General features: G+C 38.4%; 6 protein-coding genes across 6 annotated transcripts; 3 read left to right on the top strand and 3 right to left on the bottom strand.

Moving 5' to 3' along the window:
• The first annotated feature begins 1,738 nt into the window (after positions 1–1,738).
• PHYBLDRAFT_36305 (glycoside hydrolase family 133 protein) lies at positions 1,739–6,736 on the top strand. The gene is made up of 7 exons (XM_018440074.1): positions 1,739–1,811; positions 1,884–1,996; positions 2,067–2,099; positions 2,154–2,683; positions 2,763–3,375; positions 3,443–6,021; positions 6,086–6,736. Exons 4-7 carry the CDS (start codon positions 2,347–2,349, stop codon positions 6,646–6,648), a joined length of 4,092 nt encoding a protein of 1,363 aa, XP_018295293.1. The 5' UTR covers positions 1,739–1,811; positions 1,884–1,996; positions 2,067–2,099; positions 2,154–2,346; the 3' UTR covers positions 6,649–6,736.
• On the bottom strand, positions 6,710–10,132 carry PHYBLDRAFT_164164 (hypothetical protein; the record flags this gene model as incomplete). Its single annotated transcript, XM_018434961.1, has 18 exons — positions 6,710–7,168; positions 7,218–7,292; positions 7,361–7,547; positions 7,600–7,706; positions 7,785–7,861; positions 7,893–7,958; positions 8,039–8,152; positions 8,214–8,247; positions 8,310–8,414; positions 8,482–8,643; positions 8,713–8,858; positions 8,917–8,978; positions 9,036–9,046; positions 9,129–9,179; positions 9,242–9,411; positions 9,477–9,581; positions 9,646–9,772; positions 9,830–10,132. The coding sequence occupies 18 exons, from the start codon at positions 10,130–10,132 to the stop codon at positions 6,710–6,712; spliced, it is 2,361 nt and encodes a 786-aa protein (XP_018295292.1).
• Positions 10,133–10,366: 234 nt separating this feature from the next.
• On the top strand, positions 10,367–11,369 carry PHYBLDRAFT_89637 (hypothetical protein; the record flags this gene model as incomplete). The annotated part of the gene is made up of 2 exons (XM_018443727.1): positions 10,367–10,603; positions 10,689–11,369. Coding segments are annotated over 2 exons (918 nt in total), but the record flags the coding sequence as incomplete, so codon positions are not given.
• Positions 11,370–11,757: 388 nt separating this feature from the next.
• Positions 11,758–14,475, bottom strand: PHYBLDRAFT_179779 (GPI transamidase GAA1). The gene is made up of 13 exons (XM_018438208.1): positions 14,317–14,475; positions 14,167–14,269; positions 14,017–14,105; positions 13,874–13,961; positions 13,689–13,782; positions 13,578–13,628; positions 13,411–13,515; positions 13,233–13,349; positions 12,960–13,179; positions 12,809–12,892; positions 12,598–12,751; positions 12,312–12,512; positions 11,758–12,252 (listed from the first exon to the last, which is right to left on the bottom strand). The coding sequence occupies exons 1-13, from the start codon at positions 14,430–14,432 to the stop codon at positions 11,797–11,799; spliced, it is 1,878 nt and encodes a 625-aa protein (XP_018295290.1). The 5' UTR covers positions 14,433–14,475; the 3' UTR covers positions 11,758–11,796.
• Positions 14,476–16,161: 1,686 nt separating this feature from the next.
• PHYBLDRAFT_164161 (hypothetical protein) lies at positions 16,162–18,428 on the top strand (the record flags this gene model as incomplete). Its single annotated transcript, XM_018434960.1, has 3 exons — positions 16,162–16,821; positions 16,893–17,272; positions 17,294–18,428. The coding sequence occupies 3 exons, from the start codon at positions 16,162–16,164 to the stop codon at positions 18,426–18,428; spliced, it is 2,175 nt and encodes a 724-aa protein (XP_018295289.1).
• A 1,073-nt stretch (positions 18,429–19,501) lies between these two features.
• Positions 19,502–20,844, bottom strand: PHYBLDRAFT_179778 (hypothetical protein; the record flags this gene model as incomplete). The annotated part of the gene is made up of 4 exons (XM_018438207.1): positions 20,236–20,844; positions 19,970–20,136; positions 19,669–19,820; positions 19,502–19,616 (listed from the first exon to the last, which is right to left on the bottom strand). Exons 1-4 carry the CDS (start codon positions 20,549–20,551, stop codon positions 19,502–19,504), a joined length of 750 nt encoding a protein of 249 aa, XP_018295288.1. The 5' UTR covers positions 20,552–20,844.
• Between the last annotated feature and the right edge of the window lie 3,085 nt (positions 20,845–23,929).

The following is a 23,929-nucleotide window of genomic DNA, read 5'->3' as shown; positions in this document are numbered from 1 at the left end:
TATATGGTATTTAATTTTCTTGCTATCAACACGGTGTGTGAGAACCATTTTTATTTCATTACTTTGTCTTGCTTTTCAATCTCTTTTTAATTATATATGCTAATATATTTTTACTCACAATAGTATTATTGAAATACGGCTTGTTGAAACTTGCGTTAAAAGCCATATTTTACATGTTTTCTCTTAATAACACATGGAAAATAATTATATTTCATTTGTTATATTTTTAAAGAGATATAAGTGTCTTGAGTATAGTATTTTATTATAATACCGACATATTATTACGTATACGGCACCTAATTTGTATTTTAAAAATTTACCAAAAATAGATATAAAATTTCATCGATGAGCCACTCCGTGAGCACCTAGTATATGGAAATCACCGCCAAAATTTAGGTCCTTGGCTGGTGCTTGAGAGGCACCTTAATATCGAGGCCTTTAATAGTGAGAGGGACGTTTTTCTTTTGGACTTTCTTGTCATAACAAAAAGTTGATAAAAAAGAAGTACTGAAATAGGTGGTTGATTGACATCATCATGTACGCATTCTGTAATATGGGTTGGTAAGACAAGATATTATTTTTACTCACATGGGATTTATTGAATTCATATATGCATATAAAGAAGCATGTTGAACTATTAATTTTAAAAAAGTATCTATCTAGTTTATTGGAAACTAACTAGTTAGAAACATAATTAACGTATTGACAATGGTGTCAATGGTTATTACTATGGAAAGTTACAAGCCTAATAGAACTGTTCTTTTGGGTCTAGGCGGACCTTATTAAGCTAAAATACTTTGCAGTTCATGTAGCACAAATGTCCTAGAAATGTGATTGTCATGACGATTTGTATACGTTGACCAGAAAGTTTGTTGTCTTGGAAACATATGATAGCCACTACCACAAATGAAGTTAATAATAAATAAAAAGTCTTGAAAAACCAAGATTGAATATATAAATTAAAGTTGAACGCTGAAAATATGCGAAAGTCTAGTAAGGGGATAGGATAAGTCTGGGCGAATGAATAGTTTGAGGTTATGCTACGGAGGCTGAATGTATACGTATTCCACAGGACTGTGCGGGACAGCAACATTGTGCCGAATCGCTGGAGAAAGCGTTCCCGCCTTGTACCAGATCGGTTTGATAGACTCTGCTCTCGTTCTCAAAGCAATTAGATGAATACATACGCCTAAAGAAATTGAGATACATATAAGACAATAATGTGGGTTATTAAGTACGCTATGCCTATAGAAAAGCAACTGTCCTGAAATCATCATAATATGTACATATATATATTATAAAAAAGACTATTATTCAGGGATCAAACAATACCAGAAAACATTGCATTTCAGCTAATCTTATTTGTTCCCAAAACATAATGATCTTTATCTGAGACCATTTCCCAAATGCGCCCCTCAAATCCATACTTCTCAGTCCGCTTATAAAAGCCGGCTGTTCGCGATTTTTTGCCTCTTGTCTGCCATCTTTCTTAACCTATCTTTTCTCTCTTTTCCTTCACAATGACAGCAAAAACAAGTAGCAATAGTACAAATACACCTAAGGAAGGAGCGAAACCCAGCAGAAATAATTCTCAAAAAGATGGATCAAAATCTACGCCCACATCTTCCTCTAGTGGTTTGACGGAAACCATTCAAAGCGTAGATCTTGAAGCAAAACTTGACTCGAAATCCGTTATAGCTAAGATTGGCACAACCGTTCCCAAAATTGAGTCGGCCGGCATTTCTTCAGAAATTCCCCTCCTTTATGCCATCACGCTCTCTGACGATGGATCCCCTGAAGACAAGAAAGCGGTATGTAAAACACGTTCAAAGTATAATAGCATCTTTTTTTTTCTTTCTTCTTTACTAATACGTCTTCTTCAGTATATTCGTATTCCGCTCAATGAGAAGACAGCGATACTTCGCTTCATTCTTAAAGCAGGGACATCAGCAGCCGGAGGTCATCCAACGCTCTGTACAAACTACCCCGTTAAAGGGTAAGGCTTTGTTAAATACAGCAACCATAGCCATTGTACTCACTATCTGTGTTGATATTTCTTTATTTAGTGCTTTTGATAGGCACTCATTTCATCCTATACCGTAAGTATATAATATTCATGCTCCACTTATATACTCAAATGTTATCGTTTTTAGCTTTGTCACAGACGAAAAACTATTGGGTGCCTATTGTGATGTTGAAGTTATCAACCCAGGTGTATATGAATACCGCGTTGAGTACACCAATAACACGAAAAAGCAAGTTTCAACATCCGGGTTCATTGTAGCCGAGCCTAGGTTAACAATTGAGACCAAGGATGGCAAAAAACCATTGCCATTGGACGCTCTTATGGCTCTATCAGTTGTGCCAAAGTGGATGGGACCTGTTACAGAATGGAAAAAGCAGTTGGATATGATCCACAGCGGGGGGTATAATATGATTCATTTTGTGCCCATGCAAAAACGCGGTTCTTCAGACTCCCCTTATAGTATCAGCAACCAATTGGCTTTCGCAGATGACCTGTTCAACTCCAAAGACGTCAAAAAATCCGACAAGGAAAAACTAGCCATAGTTGAAAGCACCTTGAGACGTATTCAAAAAGATTATGGTATTTTATGTCTATCAGATGTTGTGTGGAACCACACTAGCGACACCTCGCCATTTTTGCTAGAGCACCCAGAAGCAGGTAATTTTTATAATTTTCTATTAAAAATAACCTACGATGCACAACTACATCATAACAATAACAACAAACTCTTAATTAGGTTACAATTTACACAATTCTCCTCATATTGTACCTGCGTATGAGTTGGATACTGCATTTATTGAACTGTCTGTAAACATGGAGGAGGCGGGCTTGCCTCGCAATATTACGTCTGAAAGAGATGTGGATATTATCATGTCCTACGCAGCTAAACACACCATCCCTGCACTGAAATTGTACGAATACCTTGTCCTCAATGTCACTGAGCAAAAGGAGACTTTCAAAAAGGCATTGCTAGAGAAAATTAAGTGTGATCCTAGAAAGTACCTCGGGCGTCGCGATCTTGGACACTTGTCACTCAAAGAACAGGCCGATATTTTGAGCGAAGATGCTGTCAAAAATGGCAGCCCTGGAAAGCGTTTCAATAAATCAGTTGACCTTTCCCACGCCCTTTCCTTTGTTTTGGCATTGAACGGTATTCACACGATAGATACTGTAGGAGGACAAGAAGACAAATTAGTTGAGAAATATGGTCACATACTGGATGAGTATAACTTGCCTTACTATAAGATTTACGACGAAAATGTCAGTGCTGCTATTAGCAATATCAAGAGCCGTCTTTCCTACACCAGATTAGACCAGAATGGGCCCAAGTTTGGAGAAATCACAAAGAGGTAAGACATTAGAGATAAATGAATAATAATGATATAAAAAGTAAAATGCTCATATGTAAGTCATTAGTTCCCCTATTGTTGAGAGTTACTTCACTCGTCTTCAAGACAAGGATAATAAGCACCCTCCTGGAAGTATGCAGCTAGCTAACAACGGCTGGATCTGGAATGCCGATCCTATGAACGACTTTGCTGGACCCAACTCTCAGGCCTATTTACGCCGGGAGGTCATTATCTGGGGTGATTGTGTAAAGCTTCGATATGGAAAGTCGCCAAAAGAAAACCCATGGTTGTGGAATCATATGCGTGAATATACCGAGCAAGTTGCAAACATGTTCCAGGGTATCCGCATTGACAATTGTCACTCAACTCCCATTCCGGTAGCTGAGTACCTTTTGGACGCTGCCCGCAAGATTCAGCCCGATCTTTACGTTCTTGCTGAGCTTTTTACCGGATCACCAGATACCGATAACTTGTTCGTTTCTAGATTGGGTATCCATTCACTTATTAGAGAAGCCATGCAAGCTTGGGATACACACGAATTATCACGTCTAGTTCATCGTCACGGAGGAAAACCTGTGGGAAGTATGGATGAAGATATGACATGGAGGTGCGTCCCGTATGAAAGGGAGGAGTATGACCAGGTTTACTATATTCCTGTTTCTCATGGCAGCATGCCCCGGGCTCTCTTTATGGATTGCACTCACGATAATGAGACGCCTTTTCAAAAGAGACTTGCTGAAGACACGTTGCCAAATGCTGCCATTGTTGCTTTCTCCGATTGTGCTACTGGAAGTGTAAAGGGGTATGACGAGATTTACCCGCGTTTATTGGATATTGTTGGTGAGCACCGCCACTACTCTACAAAAAACACTAAATATGCCGGTATTGTGGAAGTTAAGAGCAAGCTCCAGAAACTTCATCTCGACATGTCTATTCAGGGATACACAGAAGTACATGTCCACCAAGAGAATGACTACCTTCTAGTACACCGGCAGAGTCCCGGATCCCAAGAAGGCTATTTGCTTATTTCGCGCACTGCATTCCCTAACGCTTCCACCGGTATTTCACCCATAAGATTACGTAAAACTCAGGCTACCTTTGTCCTTGGAGCATCGCTAAAGATTGACGGGCATAAGGTTGTTGACGAAACCATACTTTCCGGGTTACCAAGCCATGTCGAGACCATACCATCCCCTGATTTTGAGCACTACGAAGATGAGAAAGGAAGCTATACGCTAGTAGTCCTTCCTCAATCCTTTACTCCCGGATCAATTTATGTTCTCAAGACTTCTATTGGAGATGTATACAAGAATGCACGTGAGATTATTAGGACCATGGATGATGCAGTTGTAAAAGATTTGGACTTGCTTGATTGTAATGTAGCCTTGTACCGATGCGAAAGCGAAGAGATGGATGCTACTGGTGGCGATGGGGTTTACAACGTCTCCGGTTATGGAAAATTTGTATATGCAGGTCTTCAGGGATTCATGTCTGCTCTGACACCTATTATCATTAACAATGACCTTGGGCACCCTGTGTGCAACAACCTAAGAGAAGGAAAATGGATGCTTGATTACGTAGTGAATCGTTTGGAACGCCAGCATGAACAGTATCCTCATCTTAAGCCACTATCAGACTGGTTCAATTCAAGATTCGATGTGGTTAAACAGATGCCCGACTTCCTTGTGCCAAAATACTTCGCTATGACTATCCAAACTGCTTACGACAAGATTTACACCCATGCTTTAGCTTGTATGTCACCACTCGTTCAAAATGGAGACCAATTTTTGAAGCAATTGGCTTTGTGTAGTGTCCAGATGTATGGCCAGGTTCCTTCAGCTGGATTACATCCCACTAAATCCGGGCCTTGTCTTGCTGCTGGATTGCCTCATTTTACCACTGGTGCATTCCGCACTTGGGGCCGTGATGTATTTATCTCTCTTCGTGGACTTTTACTTGTTACAGGGCAATTTGGTGCGGCCAAAAACCATATAGTTTCCTTTGGTAGCTCATTGAAGCATGGCCTAATCCCTAATCTTTTGGATGCTGTACGCGTTCCTCGTTACAACGCTCGCGATGCTGCATGGTTCTTTATGCAAGCTATCCAAGACTATTACAATATGGCCCCAGATGGTCCTTCTATTCTTACCACAAAGGTCCTTCGCCGATTTCCAAAAGACGACCGCTTTGTACCTGTAGAAGAAGGCTACCAATACGCGTCTACCATTGGCGAGATCATGCAAGAGATATTACAACGCCATGCCCAAGGCATTCATTTTAGAGAATATAACGCAGGAGAGGCTATTGATCGCCAGATGAAAGACCAGGGTTTCAATATTGACATTGATGTGGATTGGGAGACCGGCGTGTTGGTTGGTGGTAATGAGTTTAATTGTGGTACATGGATGGATAAGATGGGCGAGAGTGAAAGAGCTCACAATAAAGGCTTCCCTGGCACATCCCGTGATGGTGCGCCTATCGAAATTACTGGTTTGCTTAAGAGTGCATTACGGTTTGTCTTGGAACTTTACAAGAAAAAGGAGTTTGCGTGGACGAGTGTTCAAGTTAATGGCAAGGCACTGTCATACCAACATTGGAATGATTTATTGCAAAAAAACTTTGAGCGTATTTACTATGTTCCCAAAGGTAAAACTCCAATATATATATATAACAATATCTGTACCTAATTTTCTAACTTCCCATACCATAGATCCTTCTGAAGACCACGCTTATGATATTGACCCTCGTATTGTCCATCGCCGTGGAATTTACAAAGACGTTTGGAAAGCAGCCAAGCCTTACACAGAGTATCAGCTCCGTTGTAATTTCCCTGTTGCCATGACAGTTGCACCCGAACTTTTTGACGAGGAACATGCAGCAGAATGTCTACGCTTCACTAAGAATATATTGGTTGGTCCTCTTGGTATGTCCACTTTGGATCCAGCAGATCGAGAATACCACCCCTACTATTTTAACAGTGACGATTCGGATGATTTCTTGGTTGCCAAGGGACGTAATTACCACCAAGGACCCGAATGGATCTGGCCACTTGGCTACTACCTCCGTTCAGTCTATATTTTCAATGCCATGCCTCCGCAATCTATTGCTCGTATTTTGCGTGCTCATCGTGAAGAGATTGCTACCAACCCTTGGCGCGGTTTGGCCGAGTTGACTAATAAGAACGGAGAAAAATGCTGGGATTCGTGTGACACACAAGCGTGGTCAGCATCAACTTTACTGGATCTTTTGCAGGGCATGATTGAAGGAGCTTAAGATAGTTTTGTTGTGTAGATAAAATAAATAGCATTTTGTTTTATTTTATTATCCATAAAAATCACTTTTTGCCTAGCAGAAGAGCTCTAAAATCATCATTGCTTTTGGGAGTAATTGTTTGAGGTGCAGTTGGCCCAGCTGTTGGAGCATGAGTAGAAGTAGCTTGTTCGGCAGGTTTTGCTTGATTTCTTGAAATAGCCAAACGTGTTCCTTTACCACGTCCTCTTCCACGTGCATTGCGCATACCATGGGGGATCATACCTAATCCACTGGCTGGCTTTGTTTCTACATTTGCTACTGCCTTTTTCTCTACTTTGGGTTCTGCTGATATTTTTTGAATCGGCTTTGGCTTCTTGAAGACATCGTTTTCAAATATATTCATTTCGGAGGCTTTGCGTTTAAGAATAGGTACAGTAGGTACAGAGTGTACTTTGTTTTCTTTTTCTGAAGGAGCCATTGATAATTCAAAGCTCTGTTTTTTTGTTTCCTTGAGCTTCCGGCGGTGAGCACTCTTTTTAATCTAGTAAAAAAGTTATGAATATGGTTATGAGGATTTTTGTATCAGGCACCTTTGCAGACATCTCTTTTTCCTTCTCTTTTTCCTTCTTTTTTCCTTCTGCTGTTTCTTGTTCAGCAAGATTTGCCTATAATATTAAAAGAAAAAATATGTTAGAGCTCTTATCCAGTACAAATCGTATTGAGAATTGTTTACCTGCCAGTTTCTTGTTAGTAGCTTTGAACCTTTGTTGATGCGAATAAGAGCATCTTCCATGGAGTCAACTGTTCCTTCCTCATGCTCAAAAGTCATCCATGCATCCATAATCCTTTCTGGATAATCGAGATTTTTTGAAAGTGCTTGTTTGAACAATGAAGCACATCGATGTTCATTTCCGGCGGATCTAATATAAATAGTCAATATTAATACATAGTTTTGTCAGATTAGAAACTCACCTCTCAAAGTCAATGTATTGAATCCATGCTTCTGATTGGCGGCCATGCTTCTTTATAACACCTTCCCATATCTCACGAGCTTTCTTTACATTGCCTAGTTTCTTACCCTTATAAATAAAAATAAATGAGTATAACCATACGTATTTAGTAAATTGGCGTATGATGCAATATAAGAAAAAAAATACCTCGATATAGGCATAGTATTTCTCTATGCGGTAATACGGATCACCAATCTTTCCGAATGCTGTATAACCTCTATCAGCTATTACAACCCTCATTTGTAATAGTATTACCTTCAGATATATATACCAGTGCCTCTTCAAAGGCAACACGAAGGTCCATAATAGTTTCCTCGTCGGCTTCAGGATAATATATATATGTATGTATGTATAGATGTTTGATGAATTCTTATCCAGTATTTACACATACACAAACTTACGCTCTTCCCAGTCGACACGCCGGCGTTCAAAGTCACATTTTGCCCTCAACAGAGCTACAAGATCTTCAAGACTTGCTAGCAAAGCCTTGTTCTCTAAGGCACGGTCGAATATTTCTATTATACAAACTTTCAATAGCTGTTTATTCTCACATTTACGTTTTTTTGTTAGCATTACCGGATATCTTTTCATGTGATTTTTTACCAGTCTCCTAAAAACAATGAAATAATATAAATATTTTTCTTGAGGAATACTATTTTTAGACTTTTTTACCAAGACTCTTCCGAGATGGGCCCACAAGATACCAGACCAAGGACAATTCCGAACAGCACGCAAAGTAGTAGCTTCCAAGAAGATTTGAACACGTACACGTTCAAACTTTTGGTCAACGTGTAGTTTAGTAAGTATCTGTGCAGTTTCTTTGAAGATTCTACTTAATTCTTACAAAGAAAAGAACATAATCATTCCAAAGGCCAACGTCGGTACAGTACATTGATACTGCACGCTCGTACAATCCTCTAACATTGTTTAAACTAGGCTTTTTGGTTGTTATTTTCTCGTTTTCAATATATTGATAAAACATATCAAGTGAATATCCATGTTGAGTCTACAGGAAAATGGTATCAAAATAAATATGAGACTAAATAATAATTAATACAATGACTTAAACTCTTACTAATTGTTGTTCAAAATAATCTCTTTCAATTGCTGCTTCTTTCGTTTTTGCGTAAATTTTGTTGGCTTCCACCATATTGGATTCATAATTTTCATTATCAAAGGTACTTATCAGGCCAGAATAATCGCTGAAAGTTTGTTCGCAGGCTAAAAGAGAGAAAGGTTTTAATTTCCAAGTGTATGCTTTATGATTATTGAATCTCACCAATATGCAAGGTACTCAAGCGTTCCATAAAAGCTTTTTTAACTTTTTCAAATCTTTCAGGGCTTTATATTTTAATGTTAGTTTAACTTATATTTTAGAATACCCACACATTTTTTTACCTTTGAAAACGCTAATGGAATGTATTGGATAAAAACAATATAATATGAAGGGATAAATAAATAAATAAATAAATGGGTAAACAATATTATTACCTTTAATACTCGAATCTCAAATCCACTGTATTTATTCCATATTTCGTGGCTCTATGATCAAAGTTAGTATAGAATGAATTCCATGTAAAACAAACAAAAACAAAAAGACGTACTTCCATCACATGGTAGCTTGTAGCGCGCACTGCTTTCATTAAATCTTCTCGTGTATTCTCTATAACCATCTCAGCTTCGGCTTCATTATTGAGTCCAGTTTCATCGTCGCCCCAGACAGAATCAAATCTGGCGAGGATAAAATCCACATAAGACTTCCAAATAGGAATGGCTGTTTTAAGCATGAATAAGTAAAGAAGTGCAGTTTATACTATATCACTATTGTTTTATACTTACACAAGTAGTCTTTTTCAGCCTCATTATACAGAAGGCGTAACTTTGCCTCTCCATCCTCTGTATCCAAGTTCTTTTTGGCGTCGTTAATCCAATCCAGCCACATAGCTAGCATTTTATAAAATAAAAGCATTTAACTTTCTATGCCGACGACAATTCTTTTTCTTCTTACATTCTGGAAGAGGGAATAATTCGTGCATGTTTTCACGGGCAGATTCAAGCTGATCGGGGAAGTCTAGCAGGGACAGAATTTCAATCAAGCGTACATGCAATTCAAATCGTGTATTATCTTGATCCAACTAGTACGTATGTTGTGAGTGATAAGTTTAGATAATACGTGTTGGTCGAAGCATCACCTGTTCCATGACTTGCGGTAATTGTTCCAAAGCCTCAAGAGTTTTTTGTGCCTGAATAGCAGCAGGATCATCCAATTCTGAGATTTGGTTATCAAGCAAATCATCATCTGAAGATTCATTCACTTCCATGGAATATGTGGGATTTTTATTTACTATTCCTGTCAAGTCCATCGTAGTTGCATCAGTGAGAGATTGCTCATTAATAGCCATATCGTTGTCACCAGAATCTTTAGCAGGCACAGAATATATAGTCTGATCGACCGCCGCATTCCCATGTGCTGTGATGTCTTTCGGTGAGGCCATCGCTATGTTTTACAACTTCTTTCGTCTTGTTCCTTCACAAAGTAAGCTATAACGCGACAACTTCTTATCCGTCTTTGTGACTGCCTCTTGATCATGCTTTAAAGAAGGGCCAGTTATTTTGTATGATTCTTCCAACTTATCTGATATATTACTTGTATAATGCTGATTTGCCATGGTCTAACCTCTACGAAATATACATTACGGCGTACTATGCATTCAATAGCTCCACATACGAAAAAGCTGGAGGGATATGAATTCTATGAAAAAACTCTTGGTAGCCCCAAGCACATTATTGCGCCCATGGTCGAGCAATCCGAACAAGCTTGGCGGATATTAAGCAAGCGTTATGATTCCCATTTATGCTTCACACCAATGTTCCATGCCAAGCTATTTAGTGATTCTTTTAGTGGTCCAAGATACAGAAAAGATCAGTGGAGCACAAACGAAAAAGATCGACCTCTTATTGTACAGGTACCCGATTATGTATATATATATATATATATATATTTGCTTTGAACATAATATGTTATCAAGAAGAAGACTTATATTCCTAAAGTTTTGTGCGAACGATCCATATATACTGCTTAATGCAGCCAAGATGGTAGAACATCAATGCAATGCGATTGATTTAAACCTTGGGTGTCCACAGAATATTGCAAAACGGGGGCGTTATGGATCATTCTTGCAGGATGAATGGAAAGTAATTGAATCTATGATATCTTTGCTTCATCGTGAACTATATGTACCAGTCACTGCCAAGATTCGGGTCTTTCCGACTGTCGAGAAGACAGTAGCTTATGCAAAAATGCTCGAAAATGCAGGGGCCCAACTTTTGACTGTTCACGGTCGCGTAAGAGAACAGAAAGGGCATCACACAGGTCTGGCTGACTGGGATAAAATCAAGGCGGTAAAGGATACTGTTAAAATACCTGTATTTGCCAATGGAAACATTCTTTATCATGAAGATGTTAAAAGTTGTCTTGATTATACTGGGGCGGACGGTGTTATGAGTGGAGAAGGACATTTGTACAATCCTACCATATTTACACCTCAGGATATGCCACCATTGTCGTGGGTTATTGCTCAAGAATACCTAGAAATATGCAGGGATATCTGCCCAACGCGCCACAGCATCATGAAATCGCACCTCTTTAAACTATTTCATTCCGCATTGCCTTTACACACAGATTTGCGAGAGAAGTTGGGTAAATCTTTGAATTGGCAGCATTTGTGGGATATTTGCGTGGATATGAAAAACAGATTAGAAGAGGACAGAATTCGGATAGGCGAAGAAGAGTTACGAGGACAAACTAATGATAAAGGTTTGCGGAAATACGGTCATTGGCGTTGCCAGGTAAAACAAATATTATGGATTCGTCTTAACCTACACTCACATACATTACACAGCCTTACTTCCGAGCCGGATTTCTTTTGGATTACGAAAAGGCGAAAGGGGAAGAAAAAGAAAGAAAGAGAGGGTCTAATATGGTGAAGGCTTTAGAAGATGAAGAAGACATGGCAGTTGCACTCGGATAGAATAGAATATATATGCAACAAAAAAATACTCCACACTAATTTACATTTTTCTTTTAATTTCACATTTCATATTGTATCATACCAATATTATATATTTAACTGGCTCTCATATTGGCATCCTTATTTATTCACGAGTTACTGACAATAAGAATGCACATTGCCATATTTATAGGCCAATAGACAATACAGATGTAAGTCAAGAACCATGACTGAGCTACTTGAAAATCCGCAAATAGTGCTGTCAAGACACTAGTAAGACAATTACCCGTGATAATTGTAAATAAAGTGACAAGGCCGGCAGGCGATGTCAACGTAATAATAAGCCATTGGGCGAGTCGGGCTGCAGAATTTGGCGAAGGGCGAATAATACTATAGGGTAAAGCTATAGTTATTGCCGTTGCCACCGCAAGGCTGAAATTCAAAAGGGATACGGTGGCGATTATTAATGCACTCTGAGCCAAACAGAATGACTTTAAAATCGCACCACTGTGTGTAGTGGATCTATTTTTTGTCACCCACAAGCTAAGGCCTGTGACAGTTGTGAAAGCGATCAAACAGGCAATAATGAACTGTCCGTGAACGATCTTTTGATTTTGTATATATTATATCAGAAAATCAGTCATAAAGAATACAGTTACATTACCTCTGCCATTGGAAAGCTTCTAAGAAATTGTTGCCCAAAGATTGGTTGGATTACATAAAATATTAAAACACCTGCGAGATGAGTTGCCCCCAAAATAGAAAAAGCAAAAGATACATTCTTCTTCTTGACAGTAAAGGCTGGTGGGTATTCAGTATTTAGGTTTCCTGTTGTCTCTAAAGGAAGGTAATAAAGTACAAGGGAGTAAAGACAAGGTTAAGAATAAACAATGACCAGATTACGTGTCTGAGGATGCCCAAATTGGTATTTCTTTTGGAAAAAAGGATATTTGAAATATCAAGCTACATGCAAAGACAATAATTGGTGGCATATAGACACCGATAGAGACATAGCGATTAGGCTGTGGCAAGAAATAAAAGAAGAAAGACTGATGAAAATGCTCAAGCAGGTTGTTTAAGCTGCGGAAAGTGGATTCTACCAGACTATTAAAAAGGATATTAGAGCCTATTTTTTAATTGAGCTTTTTATTGGTTACTTACACTCCTATTCTGTGGAATCCAAATAAGTGGTTCAAATCTCCAGATCCATGAATACCATGCACTGTAATTGCATCAATTTTGTATCTATAATAATATTCATAATCAACTATTAAAACTATTAAAACTATTTCTTCCGGAGGAACTGTCTTACCTTAAGTAAAGACCTGCATCACTGGAAGGGTGGCATAAGGCTTGATACTTCATAGTACGGAGCATATGCAAAAGAGAGCCAGCGTACACACCCCATGATTTTTCTTCGTATGAATTAGATGTAGTATCGTGAAGGACTACTGAAATCTGAGCAGTGTGCCTTGCTATGACAACTATGGAGTTGATGAGATCTAAATTTGGCAGCTGCCCATTGACACCCTCTAATACCAAATTTAATCATTAGAATTGATTTTACGAGCATGATATTAATTACCAAAAAAAAGTCCAAGACTTTCATAATCATTTGTCCCCGGAAAGTCTAAGTTGATTGCTCCTTGAACAGCTCCTGAGCGTGGCATGACAACAGAAGAGAATCCGGCCTTGTCGATTTCTAGTGTTTTAGAGGTTTTCCTTATAAGAAAGTGATTCCATGCACTCAATGACTAATATACCTTCTGATTGAGTAATTCCATGATATGCATCCAACCATGCCTGAGTTCCTGACAGATCCTTGTCTGTCACAAGTAAAATTATATCCTTGGACCAATATATATTACCTAATATAATAAGGTAAGTGCGTGACCCATATACACGTCTTTAATTTGGATTAATCTCTTACGTTTGAACAATTTTGCTAGAGACAGCAATGCAGCAATACCATTGGTATTATCTAAGTTGTATATTATCTTAGCAAGGTAATACATCCCTTATACTTCAATTAATAACTCACAATCCCCTGTGCGTGACACCCAAGGTGCACTCAAAATAAGTGCTTCTTTTCCATCACTTCGGGGTGCTCGATGAATAGCAAATGCGTTTACTCCCTTTTATAAGTAATAATAATAAATTTGTTCAACTCTTCTTTTATTCGCTTATCATCTAGTATCACGTTTTTGTTTTGTTTTACATGCTTACAGTTTCGTTTAAACCATTTACAGAAAAATGTTGAAGCGCAGATGTGAATCCTATACGTCGTAGTTCCTCTTGGATAAACGACGCTCTCCTGTAATAAATCTTCAATCAGTCTAATAACTCATAGAAATTAAGCTTTTGCTTACATCTCACTGTCTTTATCCTGAATCCGGATGATTTTTGACCGATAGTCTTCTGCTGCACGCATGTCATTGTATCCATAATTTACGTTTGCCTAATCATGTCTAACATCATTACCTTATTCTTTCTTTTAGCTCTTATAAGTAGATGTATACCTGTCCAGGCAAAAGTGCATTTTCTGAAATATAAGTGCGTTTGTTGTATCCTTCGTACGGTAATAAGAACAGCCAAATGACTGCAACCACAAATAGGATAATACTAAAATGGAATGTTAATCGGGTTGTCATCTCACAATTTCCCTGTACCTTAAAATTGGTATGTATTTTTCTAAAGCAATGGCAATCTTGCGTTGTTTCTCTAAGCTAAATTCTGAAGACACCCTCTTGCCAGTCAGCTTAGCCTTAATCCTTGAAAGAAGCATGGCGTGAGGAGGTGGAGATCAAGAGTGTGCAGGTGGGCGATCATCTATATCCCTCGATTAGAAGCCCGTGACGCCCTTTGATTTCCTTTATTTCCTGTACCTTTTGTATATTGAAGTCCGCCCGGACAAGAGAGTGTGACCGGCTTTCCTTCTTTTTTTTTTGGCCCTAAGGATAATACAGGATTTCCACTCCAAAGGTATTTTTTTTTCAAACTATATATTTTGCAAAATCAAAACTTTCATTTTGTGCTCCGACTATATATAAAAAAAATCAATTTATTTCTTGGCTATTTGTACATTGGGGGAAGAAGCTAATGCTATGATCAACCCAGCCTTGGCAGTTTTCCATAGCGATATGACGGGAGCACTCAGCAATATACTCCAAGAATTGACCACATACCAACCCGGGCTTTCTCTTGACCAGTGTTTTGAGTTTGGAGAAGCACTCTTCAATCGGGTTTAGGAAAGGAGAGTATGGGGGGAGAAAGTGTAGGTGGTGTCGTGAATTAGCAAACAATTCAGTGACAAGGTGGGATCTATGGATCGAGGCATTATCCATAATGAAGTTGTGAGGGGCAGCATTACTGTGGTCGAGCGAATCCATAATCGTCTTTACAAATTCAACGAAAATTGGTCCTGTCGTGCCACCAGGGGTCAACTTCGCCTGCACACTCTCAACACCTTGGTAAGAAATACCGGCAAGAATTGTGATGTTTAGTCCCCTTTTCGACTTCGTCTTCACAATGCTGGCCTCGCCTTTCTTGGACCACCCTTGTCCTCTGATCAGGTTTGCATTAATGCCTGCTTCGTCCACAAAAATGCAATTGGTTTTATACGATAAACCATTTGTGTGCATACTGTCTACGTATACTTTTCTCAGCTCAATAGTCTTCGGGTCGTTTCTTTTTCCCTCGACCGGCTTGGTTCTCTTCAATGTGAACCCGATGTTGTTGATAATGTGCTTATGTAAGCCACTGATGCTCAAGTTCTGCTCTTGAAGCTCTGGAAATTTTCTAAACAGTTCCTCTCTCATTTGACCAAGAGTCAAGGTGCAGCATTTGTCCAAGAGGTCTTGAATGAACTTCGAATGCTCATCGGTTATCTTAAGACTTTCCGCGCGCGAGCCGCCTCGCTTCTTGGGCTCTACAGTAGCATCCCTCTCGAATTTGGTGATGATGTTGTTAATCGACGCCCATGAGACACCAAATGCCCTGGCTGCTTCGGCTCGGGTCATGGACTCTTCTATATAACATTTCTCCACAATCATGTTCTTGATGTGGATCGGAAGAACCTTTTGTGGTCCATTTCTCTTTCTTCTCTTAACGATAGCGATTTGATTGGGGTTCATGTTGGAGGATTTGAGTATAGAAAAAGATAATAGATAAAGACAGTTCCCAAAACCATATTACAAACTTAGCATTATATACTTTTCTTATAACAATATATTGACATTGCATGTTTTCTTATATTGTTTTTAATAAACAGTGTAGACATTCTTTAAATACTTTATCGCACATATTAGCATTCTTCATGCTCTTTATTAATTTGCTTTAAATTTCTTTCTATCCGCATTAATTAATTTATTTTTTTCATATATAGTCGGAGCACAAAATGAAAGTTTTGATTTTGCAAAATATATAGTTTGAAAAAAAAATATAACTTTTGGAGTGGAAATCCTGTAATAATTACCCCTTTTTCTCTATTTTAATACACTACTGAAACACCACCAATGTCTGAAGTAACACTTACAAGAAGAGAACAACAAGCCTTGAGAAAGGCAGCACTCGGAGCAGCACCTGTCAGAACTCTGAGAGATATTGGATCTGCATTGGAACCTTCGACAATTCCTAATGTTATGAAGTTGAAGTCTAACATTGTTTGTGTTTTTGCTTCTGAATGGGAACTTTGCAAACAAGAAATTGAAGAACAATGCTGCGTCAAGTGGATTATCAGTCGTCCTAATAGACATAGTTCCGCTGTTGATATCACCAAGAAGAAGCGTGTGCTCTTCTCCCAGGTATACTCCTGTCATAGAGGTGAAAGCTATGAACCTGAAAGCAGAGAAAAGCGTCCGATTCAACGTAAATCGAAGAAAGTTGGCTGTGAGGCAACTCTCATTATCACCTGTCACGCTGACAAACCTCATGTTTATATGTTTGATTTCATTGGCAACCATAAAAATCATATTCCCGGGGATATTCAAACCGATCTTGGACTTATTCCCTTGACTCGAGGTCGTGTTAATGACATTGTTGCTCGTTTGACAGCTAGCCCTGGCTCGTCAGCTAGAAAGATCAGACTTGAGATTCTTCGTGACGTTGACCGGCAAGAGTACTCTCTCAATGAACGTAAAATCAACTACTTTGATATTTACAACAAAATTCTTGCAGTAAGTTATACACAAAAGCTATAATCAATGTTATCAATGTTAACATTTATTTTGATATATTTGAATTATAGATCAACCGAACAATCTTTCGCTTGCACGAGGACGACTTCAAGTCCATGAAGATGTGGTTTGCAGAGAAACTTTCTCCCAAAAATTTCATCATCTTCGAAGGAAATTTGCAGGCATACACAAATGACGAGAGTCTTTATGCCTGTGGATTCGCGTCACCTTTCCAGCAAGGCAAGATCAAAGCTGCAACAACATTTTGCATGGATGCCACTTACATCATTACCCAAAGATCTGATGACATTCTTTACACCATTGTCATTCGTGATGAAGAGCTCGACCGCGGTTTCCCTTGTGCGTATATGCTGACCAACGATCATTCTCTAGGCCCGATTGTCCAGTGGTTGAAGCACCTGAAAGACAATCAGTTGATTGTAAACCCTCAGTAGTTCACGATTGACTGTAGTAATGCTGAGACAAATGCGCTCGCAGCAATCTTCCCTGGATGTCAGATCCAATACTGTCTCTTCCATGTGAGTCAAGAATGGTACAGACAGTTAAATCTGAAGGTCAAGACTGGAAGTACTGTCAACGAAAACCGCCTCATTCGTGGCGAAATTATGGCTTTTCTTAAGCACATCATGTACGAAGAGCATATTGTGGCATTTCTGAACAAGATCGTCGGGGTCATTGAAAAATACGAGCATACACAGCCTGATTTTGTGAAATACTTTGAGACCAACTGGTGCACCATGGCTAAATATTGTGTTTGGAGTAGAGCTTTCCATCAGCTCGAATGCTTTCACATGCTAACAAACAACTATATTGAGTCTTGGCACAACCAACTAAAGACTCGTTTTTTAGGCCGTAGTCGCAACAAGAGATTTGACAGACCAATCTTTATATTGACAAACGAAGTAGAGTTTTACTTCAAGGAGGAGGCCATGAGAATCAACATGCGTAGTAGTCCTATGACAGCAGCTCAGAAACAGCAAAGAAAAATAGAAATGTCTGCTGAAGCTGTTCCTCCATATATGCGTGCTAACATGATTGTTAGCCCATCCAAAGCAGCATCTTTAACTTCTATCTCCGATGACACTGACGATGTTCCTGAAGATGGATTCTGGTTCATTGACTCGTTTACTGAAGATGGTATCACATATCAAGTTGAAGTTAACAACAGTGTTATTCTTTCTTGTACTTGTTATTCCTGGGCTAGGTACATGAAACCTTGTAAACACATGCATTTGCTTCGTATCCATGTATCTGGTTTTACTTTCCCGTCTGTGCCTTTTGCTGTCAATAACATGTTGTCTGTCAGTATTTCTATCGAGCAGTTTGTTGAACAAAATTCCATGACAATTGGTAGCAGAACAGAGACCACTGGCCGTGGATATGCAATCGAAGCATTTGAGTATACCAAAAAGTGCTCCTTGACAACTCGACACAACGAACAAGATTTGTATCAGTTGATCCAGTATGCTACTGAAGAGGAAGCAGAAGCTATTAGAGCAGCATATGCTGCCCCTATTAAAGCCTTTCAAGCAGTTAAAGCAAAATACGAAACCCATTTCAGAACGTTAACCACACAACGTCCTTAATAAAAAAAATCTGTCTTATTTACAACTGTTTTCAAGATATATAACTTTGTCTCTCACTTTTTTAACAACGTATTTTTGGACATATATGTGTAAATAGAGACGTTTGTGGACTCAGATTTTCAACTTTTTGCACGAGCTCATTGCCTTAGAAAGGAAACCCAATGTTACATACACATCTATATAGAGACACTACTCTACCAAACCTTATTCAAATTGGTAGCCTCTAATATTCATTTATTTGCTTTTCTAAACTGACGTTATTTAAACAGCAGAAATATATAGAGAAATGTAACTTTCAAATATAAGCTTACAATGGCATAGAAAAAGTCTGATTATACATTTTTATACGCAATTTACTCTAATTATATATCACATATGGCTTGGAGAAAATATATGCAATACAATCTCCAGTTACATATAGAATTTACAGCTGTTTTATAGTCAAATCAACAAAAAGTTTAGTTTAATCAATAGCATACATTATTAGTTGTAATTTTAGTAGTCGCCTTGTCAAATATATTATCTAGGTAATGAGCAGTCCTTCTATGGATCCACTTTGAAAACTTCAAAAAACCTTTTTTTAGCTAATTCTTGTACAACTCTGCAAATCTGAGTCCACAAACGTCTCTAATAATATATATTTAAGCTGTATTCTTGATTATTTTTATATGTTCTTATTTTGGTTCTATATTGCATTTTTTTTAAAAAAAAAAAGAATAATAAAAAATGCAAAGGTAACATGTGGCTTACTTCTGAAATTCAAATTCTGGTTGTCCGGTGTGCAAAAGGTACAGGAAATAAAAAGATTCTCGATTAGTATGGAGATATGCTTTCCTTCATATATGGCATCATGTAGTGACTATTATGTGTTAATGGTAGCATTAAGTTGCTCTAAGTGCATTAAGTCTTAATTACAAGTGGAATGGTCATCAAAATATTGGTAAGACAAAGCTTTATTAGTATTTTCGTTATAGTTAACACTATTATAATCATTTACATTCCTGTTAGAGTGGGAATCTTGATCCTCACACAACTGATTACCCTTTAATTCAGTTGTGTGGAATGATAGAGAATTACATCCTTGGGCCTTGGCGCATCTTTCGTCTAATTGGCGGGTGGTAGCAATACGGTCTGGGCATCTTGCTGGTGCCATTTAATATCGGAGCGGTTGGCGGAGCTTCGCCTGTTCTATTGGCCTGAGCGTCCACAATAATTGGTCCGCATGGACCCCCTCCCCTACATAGAATCAAGGTCCATGGGAATAGGTTCATCATCACGGAAATATTGTGGAATAGGATCAGGACGTGCCAGGCGAGCAGAACAACACTCGATTTTGTATCCAAGGGCTGTGCGTGCAGTCTCACCAACGTCCAAAGGCTCACAAAAATGAACCTGACCACGGGTTTCAGGGCGTAAACCATCAACAAATCAGTAAAACGCTTCATCCTTGGCCATGGACAGGATTACCATGTGGAGATTATAGTAAGTGCTGATATAGTTGTTGACAGACCTTTTCTGGCGCAAAGAACGAATGCGATTACGGGAATTCTGGGTAACATGGATTTGATGGGATGCAAATTGCCATTAAGCAAGTGTGTAAACCTGTGCGAATCCGAAGCTCTGGTAACATTGTCTTCCATGCGGCACCACCAGGCATTGGCACAATTACAAAGAAGAGTAATATAATAGGAGGTCCAACTGTCATATTCTATGCGATGTAGTTCAGCAAAACGTTCCACAGAACAAACCCAGCCATAAATATTGTTGAAAGAACGAGCACTGCGATAAAAGTCTGGGCGTTATATACGGACAGACATAAACAGGGAAATATTGATGTGCGCAGAAATTGGGGCAGCATAAAGAGAAGGTAGCTGCGAGTCATGAAGAGCAGTAGTGAAGGTGACAATTAACTCGGGTATATTCATGGCACCATGATCAGCATGGTCAGCATGGTCAGCATGGTCAGCATGGTCAACAGGGACATGTGTATCACTCATGGGTAAAGAGTTTGGAGCAGGTACGTAAACTGGGATACTCTGGAGCAGGGAGTGTAGAAACATATACACTAGAAAATTTGAAAACGATGTTTCTGCCTTGAGTATCCCAAAAAGCGACATGAGCATGAGTAGAACGGATACACTGTTTTTCAGGAATATGGGGTACAGTACAGCAAGCAAGGTATGAACTCATTCTTCAATTTCAAGTTTATTTTTTATTTTCTTTTTATTTTTTCATTTGAGCGTCAGTAAAGTGGGCGCTTTTCTGGTAAGAGAAATCGCTTATTCAGCTACCAATTGTCAAGTCTCGATCTGATTTCTTTTTCTGGCACCTTTAACTAAGTCGCCTAATCAATACCACTGGGGGATTATCAAGTTTATGAATAGTTTTCAGATAAGAATAAAAATACTTTTTTATTAAATACATTTCTTGCTTATTTATACAAAACGATTGTTAATTTCTGGATATGAAAAAAAAAAGAAATAGCTACAATAAAAGGTCTTAGATTATGAATATACACTAATATCTCTATAAGTATATTTGTCATCTTTAACATCTAAGAGTATCTGCAGTAGTTAAATTTCATAAATCATTAAATATACATTAACAGTTTAAACTATCTTGATCATTTTAAATTATTATCTTTTTCTCTTTGTTTCCTTTAAATCCCTTTGTTATAACAAGTAAAAGCCTATCGCAGTAAACAGCAAATCTTACACAGAATATGTTCACTACGAAGCCAATAGCCTTGAGGCCATTAACTAATTTCATTATATATATAGAGGTGAATAAAATTACCAATGAAGAAAAGTCAGCTTCATACAGTGTTATATTTTGAACAATATTTTAATCTAAAAATATCAACCATTACTGATTGCTTCCATGTTGCGATTTTGGTCTCGGATGTCAACTCTAGCACTTTAATATAACATATCAGTATAGCAAATCAGATAAAGGATACAAAACAGTTTTTGTTATATTTGATGTAGGTTGTCTTATATACTTTTTGAAACAATTATTTATCTTTGGTTACACTCCAGAAGCGTCTAGTAATAATACATATCTATAAAGTTACAAAGTGAAGAGTAGTCATTCTAGTTCCTGCTTCTTCTGTAATAAGAAGTCGCTAGAAATTGTATCACCAAAACTAAGCACGACAACTTTGAGCATCACTTATTTTATCGTGCCTGAATTCTTGTTAGCCAATCAGAACAACAATTACACAATATCCTCTTTTGAGAATAACGATCAACATGATTCACTTTTGCTCACAAAATAATTAGAAAACATATAGCTTAACAAAAAAGTATAATATAAGCCAAAACAGACATTTACAATGGCTGAGTAGGTTTAGAAAAGATGTGAACGAAAAAAAATCATTCAATAAACGTTATTTATCTTTCTGTCATATTTCTATTCTTGTTTATTTTAGCTTACGATCCCCAGCAGGTTTGACAGTTTTTGGCTGTGTTATGGCATTTGAAAAACAACCCAGCTCGAAAGCGACAATGCTACCTGGAGAGACTGAACTAAAAAAATTCGATGGGATTTGGTGTGATACCATCTGCATTGCTTCAAATTGTTTGGTTTATGCAAAATCCAGCTGTATAAAAGCATATGATTATACAACGCTCTGGTATAACAAGTTGATCGTAGTAATTATATGTGTGATATATATATATACCACAATTGAGTGAAATACAAGCCCATAAACAAGAACGGATACTGCAATTGCCAATGAGACAGGCAAGGGCACATTTCAGGGATGTAACACACGCCAGTCACTAGTACACTTCACACTGCTTCAGGGACAACCAACCATTAATGGATGAATATTTTAAATTAGGAAACCGAATATCCATATAAGCAGTTATAATCATATTTCTTAAATAAACCATACTATTACAATGTCTATTATTCTCTTTTCACATCTTATTCGTATATCTCAATCTGAGCCAGACGGATCAATTCTGATTAACATTTCAGTCAACCGGAACGATTCAGGTTAACTTTCTAGCCAAACTGGTAACAACTACTTAACATTCAAGTAAAAAAAAAAACTTTCGGTTAACATTTAAGCCAAGCTAGTAACGACCAGTTAATATTTAAGCCAAACCGGTAGAAACTGGTTATTTTTTAAGCCAAACTGGTAACAACTGGTTAACGGTTGAGTCAACTGGTGACGACTAGTTAACACTTTAACCAAACTGGTAAGGACTGGTTAACGGTTAAGCCAACTGGTAACGACTGATTACTACTTTAGCCAAACTGGTGACGATTGGTTAACATTTTAGCTAAACTGGTAACGACTGGTTAACGGTTAAGCTAAACAAGTAGCAACCGATTAACACTTTAGCCAAACTGGTAACAACTGGTTAACGGTTAAGCCAACTGGTGACGATTGGTTAACATTTTAGCCAAACTGGTAACGACTAGTTAACGGTTAAGCCAAACTGGTAGCGACCGATTAACATTTTAGCCAAACTGGTAGCAACTGGTTAATGGTTAAGCTAAACTGGTGACGACTGGTTAACACTTTAGCCAAACTGGTAAGGACTGGTTAACGGTTAAGCCAACTGGTGATAACCGATTACCACTTTAGCCAAACTGGTGACGACTGGTTAACAGTTAAGCCAACTGGTGATGACCGATTAACACTTTAGCCAAACTGGTAGCAAGTAGTTAACGGTTAAGCCAACTGGTGAGGACTGGTTAACATTTTAGCCAAACTGGTGGAAACTGGTTAACGGTTAAGCTAAACTGGTGACGACTGGTTAACAATTAAGCCAACTGGGGACGACCGATTAACACTTTAGCCAAACTGGTAGCAAGTAGTTAACGGTTAAGCCAACTGGTGTGGACTGGTTAACATTTTACCCAAACTGGTAACGACTGGTTAACGGTTAAGCCAACTGGTGACGACTGGTTAACATTTTAGCCAAACTGGTGGCAACTGGTTAACGGTTAAGCTAAACTGGTGACGACTGGTTAACGGTTAAGCCAAACTGGTAGCGACCGATTAACATTTTAGCCAAACTGGTAACAACTGGTTAACGGTTAAGCCAACTGGTGACGATTGGTTAACATTTTACCCAAACTGGTAACGACTGGTTAACGGTTAAGCCAAACTGGTAGCGACCGATTAACATTTTAGCCAAACTGGTAGCAACTGGTTAACGGTTAAGCCAAACTGGTAGCGACCGATTAACATTTTAGCCAAACTGGTAACGACTGGTTAACGGTTAAGCCAACTGGTGACGACTGGTTAACATTTTAGCCAAACTGGTGGCAACTGGTTAACGGTTAAGCTAAACTGGTGACGACTGGTTAACGGTTAAGCTAAACTGGTAGCGACCGATTAACATTTTAGCCAAACTGGTAGCAACTGGTTAACGGTTGAGCTAACTGGTGTCGACTGGTTAACATTCAAGTCAAACTTGTGTCAACTGGTTAGTATTTAAGCCAAAAAAATTAATTCTGGTAAAGATTTAAGCCAACTGGCA

This window comes from Phycomyces blakesleeanus, assembly GCF_001638985.1.
Source record: "Phycomyces blakesleeanus NRRL 1555(-) unplaced genomic scaffold PHYBLscaffold_4, whole genome shotgun sequence".
Lineage (NCBI taxonomy): Eukaryota > Fungi > Mucoromycota > Mucoromycetes > Mucorales > Phycomycetaceae > Phycomyces > Phycomyces blakesleeanus.
The sequence above is the reverse complement of the archived record's forward strand: the minus strand, read 5'-3'. Positions and strand labels throughout refer to the sequence as shown.